This window comes from Myotis daubentonii, chromosome 3 (genome assembly GCF_963259705.1).
Source record: "Myotis daubentonii chromosome 3, mMyoDau2.1, whole genome shotgun sequence".
NCBI lineage: Eukaryota > Metazoa > Chordata > Mammalia > Chiroptera > Vespertilionidae > Myotis > Myotis daubentonii.
The window spans coordinates 149,325,522-149,333,903 of NC_081842.1; the positions used below are offsets into that span (position 1 = coordinate 149,325,522).

At 41.2% G+C, this 8,382-nt stretch overlaps 1 protein-coding gene and 1 non-coding gene across 2 annotated transcripts; both read left to right on the plus strand.

The window, feature by feature from the left end:
- Positions 1-983: 983 nt before the first annotated feature.
- On the plus strand, positions 984-1,118 carry LOC132232136 (small nucleolar RNA SNORA66). The gene has a single exon (XR_009452283.1). It is a non-coding gene; the product is annotated as a small nucleolar RNA SNORA66 (small nucleolar RNA).
- Positions 1,119-2,032: 914 nt separating this feature from the next.
- LOC132229439 (large ribosomal subunit protein uL22-like) lies at positions 2,033-3,031 on the plus strand. Its single transcript, XM_059686066.1, is given in 3 exon segments — positions 2,033-2,267; positions 2,270-2,335; positions 2,735-3,031. Coding segments are annotated over 3 exon segments (549 nt in total). The 3' UTR covers positions 2,983-3,031.
- Positions 3,032-8,382: the final 5,351 nt, after the last annotated feature.

Here is an 8,382-nt window from a genome sequence, read left to right on the forward strand (position 1 = left end):
TCTCCCCTGGAGCCTCCGGGGAGCGCAGCCCGTGGACACCTTGTTTCCAGGCGCCTGGCCCCCGGGACAATGAGGAAACAAATGCTGTTGTTTGAAGCCACCAAGTTTGTGGTGGTCCGTTATGGCAGCCACAGGAAACTACCACAAAGAGGGGGGAGTCGGGGATGACCCCCAGGTTTCTGGCATACGGGGTTGCCATTTACTGCACCAGGGAAGTCTGGGTTTGGGTGGTGCTGGTGCTGGGACTAAGAGTTAGAGTTTGCCCTGGCCGGTTGCTCAGTGGCTAGAGCTTCAGCCTGAAGACCAAAGGGTCTTGGGTGTGATTCCTAATCAAGGGCATGTGCCTGTTGCAGGTTCAATCCCCGGCCCCAGTTGGGGTGCGTGCGGGAGGCAACCAATCATCTCTCTCTCTCTCTCTCTCTCTCTCTCTCTCTCTCTCTCTCTCTCCTGCCCTCTTTTCCTTCCACTCTCTCTAGAAATTAATGGAAAAAATATCCTTGGATGAAGATTTAAAAAAAAAAAAAAGAGTTAAAGTTTGGACATGCTCAGTTTGAAATGCTTGTGAGACGTCTAAGCAGAGAAGGTGGGTAAGCAGCTGGATGGAGCAGTCCGGAGCTCAGAGGAGGGCCAGGGGAAAAGAGATAAATCCGGAATTGCCAGCGTACAGGCTACATTTAAACCAGAGAAATGGATGCAACCTCCTAGAAAGAGGGTGTAGCGTGGAGCTGGGGAAGGCCTGCGAACAGTGGCCTGTGCTTTTCAGTCCACTTGTGGGAAACTGGTCAATTCTTTACCTTCTGTTTTCTTCTTGCTCTTACCTCTGGTGCCCACATGTTGTAAGAGAGGAAGTTATAAAAGAGCGTGGCTAACTGTAAGGTAGTGTAATTTCAGGGCAAAGCGGTGTGATTCTGCCTGCCCAAATACTTTCTCCATCCGTTGTCTAATGATGGGCCTGCCATGATTAGAGATTCATTTCTTCAGGCATTAAAACCTACATATTCTGCCTTTGCACGACGTTGCAGAAGTGAGGGAACCAACCAAGTTTGCTAAAGTAATTGTGATAGAAATGTATTAGCCTCAGGGGCTCCTGGGGTGGTCCATGCTGTCATAGTACAGTGTAATAAAATAAAATAAAACCTACACATTCTTTGGTAGAAGTCATCCATAACTTTTCCTTCACATCTTAGTGAGAATTTGTGTACCAGGTACTTTCCGCAGAGCAGGTTATGATGCCTGGGTGACAGGAGTGTGGGAGAACAAAGCATGAAGTTTGGGCCATGCAGTGGGTGGCTGAGTAGAAAAGGGCGATCATGAGGATGTGGGGACCCTGAAGCCGGGCCATGGCTGCCCTACCGCTGCATGTGGGGGAAAGCCTGCTATCGAAAGGCTCCCCCCTTCCTGGCCGTAGTCTGAAAACTCAGTACCAAACGCCCTCCCTCACCCCTGGTGCCCGCTGGTGGGATCTCAGCTGACATGTCCTTCTTCAGAATGAGAAGAAAAGTGAAAGAAACATCGGTGACATGCAACAGGCAGCTTCACAGTATTCAAGAGGAAACCGATTGCATGGACCTTGCAGCGTTTTAAGGGCTACTCTGGAGTTTCTGCTTTTCTAAGTGATGGGTACTTTCACTGGTTCATGGATGCTACCTCGAGTCTCCATCGTGGCCATCATCAGCCCCACTGGGACTCCTGGCCAGGCACCCTGAGTCCCCTCTACCTGCTCCCAGACCATTCTGCTCATTCTGCTATCTGAGTGAGGATTTCAAAATGCAAACATGCTTCTTGCCTTTCAGGGTCCCCCTGCTGCTCCTTGGATAGGACACTATAAAGCTCACAGGGATGTAAAGTACAGTACGGGGAATCTAGTCAACACTTACGGTGTCAGTAGGTATGAGACTTATTGAGGGTATTACTTCATAAGTTATAAAAATGTCTACCACTATGTCAAAATTAATATAACATGGAATGTCAACTGAATTGAAAAATTAAAACTATAGCTCTTCCCCAAAGCAGCCATAAGTGATTTCTGAAAATGGTTCACTATTCACTTGACCCAGAAAAACCCACAAAATCTTGCAAATCAAGAGGTTCAAATCTTCGTGTTCACTTTAAGAACACTCGTGAAACTGCCCCGGCCGTCAAGGGTATGCATATTCGAAAAGTCACCAAGCATCTGAAGGATGTAACTTTACAGAAGCAGTGCGTGCCATTCCGTCGTTACGATGGTGGAGTTGGTAGGTGTGTTCAGGCCAAACAGTAGGGTTGGTGGTCCAAAAGAGTGCTGTATTTTTGCTGCACGAGCTTAAAAATGCAGAGAGCAATGCTGAACTTAAGTGTGGGGAAGCAGGAGACTTGACTGGAAAGTCTGTAAGGAGGAATCTCTGAAAGGTCAGGGGCTTCTAGCAGGACCTTGCCGAAGGCGGCAGACGCTGCCTTGACTTTTCCAAACAAGTCTAAGCCCCTGGGTGTTTTACTGGAATCTTTATGTTTACTTATTAGATGTCTTTGCTTAAAGGACACTGCAGACACATGTGACTTCTCAAAGATCCTTATCCTACTGATAGTATCTAATAATTTTAGTTCAAGCTGTTATTACAATAAAAGCCCAAGGAGGCAGGCAAATGGGGCTGTTTTGGTTCCTATAGCCAAGCAGCCCCTTAGCTCTCTCTTTCACAGAAATGTGTGTCAGAGTAATCCATTCATCCATCACTCAGGGTCTGCTGATCAGCCCCAGCACTTAAGGGTTTAGATGTAGACTCTCTGGTCATTGAGCACATCCAGGTGAACAAGGCTCCCAAGATGCAGCATGGAACTTACAGGGCTCATGGGCGGGTTACCCCATACAGGAGCTCTCCCCACCACACTGAGAGGATCCTTCCTGAGAAAGAGCTGATTGTTCATAAAACAGAAGAGGAGGATGCACAGAAGAAAAAGATATCTCAGAAGAAACTGAAGAAACAAAAATTTATGGTCCAGGAGTAAATTCAGCATAAAATAAATACTAATAAAAGTAAAAAAATAAATAAATAAAGCTTTTCTTTATCTAACCATTGCCTATATTTCTGGCTTTATTTCATTCCCAATACTTGCTTGCTTTGCTCTTAGAGATCTAGATGCATGACATGCATTCAGTTTCTCCACCTCCACAAGCCCTCTCTTGCTGCTCCCTGGGTTGGATTGCTCTCGCTGCCCCCAGCCCCCCACTCCTTCACTCCTTCTCTGCATCCTCCCCCCATCCCCAGTACACAGAATCACACACTTCATTAGGACACTGTTCTGACTTCTCCTCCGCCCTCTGTATCAAATTCTCTTCCTATTTTCAGCCTTATGGCACTGTATACCTTTTCTGCCTAGTCCTAATGGTAGTTGTAAATGTACACACACACACACACACACACACACACACACATATTTAAGTAGAATTATTTGACTGATGTTTCTCCCTACCAGACTTTACTTTTTATGAGGGCAGGTATCTTGTTCATGGTGGCATCTCTAACTAGCATCCTGCTGCCCTTGGCCTGTCATTGAATATTGGCTGAATAGATAAAATGAATGGACATATATTGCCACTAATTGTTGGTTACTCAATGAATTCTAAGAATTCTCAGGATGGGTCACTTCTATGTGGCTCTTTAGGTTTTGAAAAGCAGTTAGTAATAATATGGAGTCTGATTCTCCCCTCCTGGAGAGCACTCACTCCTGGGCACAGTAAGGAGAATAGCGTTACCTATCAGTTTCCACGTGTGAGCATCAATTTCCACCCCAAATAAAAGGAGAGAAATGCTTGCAGGCCCAGGAGAAATGCTGTTGATTTTGTGCTAGCAACTGGATTTCTCCGTGGCTGTCATTCATGAATGAAGGGAAAGCCCAGTGAAGGTGATTGATGTCACCGCAGCCCTCACAGAGCCACCTCCCGCCGCTCACTCACACCTAATAACGTGCTCTGGTTATTTGCGAATGTGTTTGGCCTTCCTGAAATAAAAGAGAAGATGATATTAAACGAAATCACTTTAAATAAAATGGAGAACACAGGGGCCAAGCATGATAAAATGACCACCAAACATTAAGGAAAAGATCAGTGACAGGTCTCAAACGTAGTTCAAACAGCGCTTCTTTTGAATGTTAAACCTCCAGCCCACGGCCCTCGTCCTCAGAGCGATGGAAATATGGTGGACATGTGTACATTTTCTTTCTCATGGCTTGTGCTTAATTATCCATGAAGAAAAAAAATTCACGAAATGTTTCATGTTCTTCTCTTTTAACTGCCAAAACAGGAACTGCTGAGGCTTTGACAGGATTGGTTACGATCCCTTTGAAAGTTTTATTAACGCAGAGTGTGTTTTTAATCTTTTGTATGTTGATCACTAAAATGTATTTTCTATGATTCATTCATTCTTGCCTCTATCGCATTTTAAGTAAACAAGGAGTTAGTGACTTTGGCCTTGTAAAATATATTGGGCTTTTTTTTTTTTTTTTTTAGATGCAGAGTGGTGATGATTAATGAACAAACTGAATATTAAATCAGAGGATTCTTCTCTATCTAGGACAGAAAGGAAGTCTTGAGGCCCTTTGAGAGATTAGTATCTACATTCATTTTAATGTAAACAACAGAGACATTCCACTCTGAGCATATTTCTTTCCTCTAAAAAATTCTGTATATAGATGTTGTATTTTCTGGGCATCTGTGGATGTCAAAATATAAATAAATGAAAGTGCTTATTTTTTTGCCTCTATTGATATTTTGAGTCAACAGTTGAAAGTTAAAGTAAGAAGTGTTGTTTTTTTATTTGTAGAGTACTTTTAAAAATAAAAGCATGCATCAGAAAATACTGAATGCTTGCTAGTTAATCTATTATCATAATTGTCTTTGTTATTCATATTTTTCAAAGTTTCATAACCCTCATTGTTTGAGGTCTATTTAAAGTGCTTGGAGCATAACTACTTTATCAGTAGTTGCCTGAACAGAAAAATAAGGTGTCTTGTCTTCTAGATGAATCTGTGAGAAGAATTTATTTAAAACAAAATAGAATTCTTGGGTTAAGTCTCAAAATAGATATAACTAAGGTAGTTTTAATACAATGCCCAAACAAGAAGGTACTTTCATAAACACAAAGGTCAAGATATGTGAAATAAGATAATACCATCTTTTAAAAAATTTTAAAAATTTGATTTCAGAGTGAAAGGGAGAGGGAGAGATAGAAACATCAATGATGAGAGAGAATCATTGATCGGCCACCTCCTGCACGTTCCCACTGGGGATTGCGCTTATAACCTGGGCATGTGCCCTGACTGGGAATTGAACCATGACCTCCTGGTTCATAGGTCGATGCTCAACCACTGAGCCACCGCGGCCAGACACCATCTTTTTTAAACTAAAAGTTTATTTTTAATTAGTTATATTGACCTTGTAGAGTCAAAGCCTCAGATCTTTCTTTCTTTCTTATTGTTAAAATTGCATTATAATTTATACATACATAAGTTTATGAAAACAAAACAAATAATATCTGACCAGGTTTTACCTGTGTTAGACTAGATCCACAGACCACTGAAGGATTAAAGAGAATGCCAAGATATGGAAAGTTAACAACTTCTAAACATCAGGTGATCTGAAATAGGTGACAGCATTTCCTAAAGATCCATTTTCCGTCATTCTTTTATTCACCAATTGAGCAAGTGTTTAAGTGCCTCCCATAACCAGGCACTATTCAAAGTGTTGATACATAAGTGAACTAAAGAGATCAAAAGAAGCTTCTATTCTAGTTTGTGGAAGTGAGATGCTTAACATTTAACCACATATTTTCCTTAATCAAGAATAAGCCATATGCTATTAAAATAATCTCTAAATCATCAGCAAAGATTGAGTTTCAAGAATACCTATGGAATTAATATTGTACCACAAGATATTATTTTTCTTAATTTAAAGAAATATGAAAGTTCATTCTGTTAGCTCACTTGACTTTTACCATATAAGTAATTACTTTCTCTATGATTAAATTTGTATACACCTCCTTAGAAAACTATGCTTTCCTTTGTATTTTACAAAGGAGAGCCAAAAAGTATTAGGTTATCAGCTAGTTGGTGGCAGAACTGGTAATAGATCTTAGTGTTTTATCTGCACCCCCTGTTCTTATTAGTCACTTTATTTTATTTAAATACTAGAGGCCCAGTGCACAAAATTCATGCACTTGGGGGTGGAGGGAGTCCCTCAGCCCGGCCTGTGCTCTCTTGCAGTCCAGGAAACCTTGGGGGAATGTCCAACTGCCATGGAGGTGAGAGAGGCTCCCACCAATGCCGCTGTGCTTGCCAGCCATGAGCCCAGCTTCTGGCTGAGTGGTGCTCCCCCTGTGGGAGCGCACTGACCAGGGGGAAGCTCCTGCATTGAGCGTCTGCCCCCTGGTGGTCAGTGTGCATCATAGCGGCTGGTTGTTCTGCCGTTTGGTTAATTTGCATATTAGCCTTTTATTATATAGGATATGTATTTTTTATTGTTGACAGTATTACAGATCAGTAAGGGACAGTATTATTACATTTATACCCAATATAGATAAATTGGAATAGTACCGGTTAGGTACTGAAACTTTCATGATAAATTTAGTAACTATTTTGAGAACATCAGAAGAAAATTAGATTTTTATAAAGTAGCTCAAGTTACTTACCGTGTATAATAGGGCATACAATGCCCATTCTCCTTTAAAAGGGTTATGGAGATACACCAAAAAAAAGTCTTGATATTTAGTTCACTAGTTGCAAAAGAGTCCATAATTACAATATTTCATTTCTAGGATGCCAGTTTATTAGATATTAATTAGTTCATGTTTAAATGTGACGCCTTCCAGATGAGATTTTTTATACAATATCCTGGTGATTTAGGAAGACACTCTAGTATTGTCATGTTTCAAAATTAGGATGTGTCACTCTTGGAAAGAGATCTCCAGATGGCTCATCTCATTCTTTTTTGTGTCTCCATTACAAAGGGTGAATTGACTTTTTTCCCAACTTCTTCTCCATATTATGTGGCTTTTCCCTATTTGGGGGTGGGTTACCCCACATACTAAGTTCAGAGAGTTTACATATATATGTCATGGATTTTTTTTTTTTTTTTTTTGCTTTTCTCCATGGTTTTTTTTTTTAATTAAATCTTTATTGTTCAGATTATTACATTTGTTCCTCTTTTTTCCCCCCCATAACTCCCCTCCTCCCAGTTCCCACCCCACCCTCCGCCCCCAGTCTCTTCCCACATCTCCCACACCCCTTTCCCCCCCAAGAATAGTCAGCCCATTCCCTTTCTATGTCCCTGATTCTATTATAATCAACAGTTCATTCTGTTCATCAGATTATTTATTCACTTGATTCTTAGGTTCACTTGTTGATAGATGCATATTTGTTGTTCATAATTTGTATCTTTACCTTTTTCTTCCTCTTCCTCTTCTTAAAGGATACCTTTCAGCATTTCATATAATCCTGGTTTGGTGGTGATGAACTCCTTTAGCTTTTCCTTATCTGTGAAGCTCTTTATCTGACCTTCAATTCTGAATGATAGCTTTGCTGGATAAAGTAATCTTGGTTGTAGGTTCTTGGTATTCATCACTTTGAATATTTCTTGCCACTCCCTTCTGGCCTGCAAAGTTTCTGTTGAGAAATCAGCTGACAGTCGTATGGGTATTCCCTTGTAGGTAACTGAGTTTCTTTCTCTTGCTGTTTTTAAGATTCTCTCTTTATCTTTTGCTCTTGGCATTTTAATTATGATGTGTCTTGGTGTGGTCCTCTTTGGATTCCTTTTGTTTGGGGTTCTCCGCGCTTCTTGGACCTGTAAGTCCATTTCTTTCACCAGGTAGGGGAAGTTTTCTGTCATTATTTCTTCAAATAGGTTTTCAATATCTTGCTCTCTCTCATCTTCTGGCACCCCTATAATTCTGATGTTGGTACGCTTGAAGCTGTCCCAGAGGCTCCTTACACTATCCTCGCATTTTTGGATTCTTTTTTCATTTTGCTTTTCCGGTTGGATGTTTTTTGCTTCCTCGCATTTCAAATCATTGACTTGATTCTTGCGCTCCTCTGGTCTGCTGTCGGGCGTCTGTATAATATTCGTTATTTCATTCCATGTATGCTTAATTTCTAGTTGGTTCCCCAATATAAGATCGAGGGTCTTATTAGTTTTCGTGTAGATCTCATTAAGTTTATCGGCAGCTTCTAAACAGTTCTTGAGAGACCTTAAAAGTGTGGTTCTGAACTCTATATCTTCCATTGACAATTTTGTCCTGTTTCTTTGTCTCCCCATTTTGTTATGCTTCCTTGGTGCACCCCCTAGTGGTCTTTGTTCGCAGTCTTATAGTTAAATCTTGATTGTTGTAGCTAATTCCAGGGAGGGTTTGACCTCCA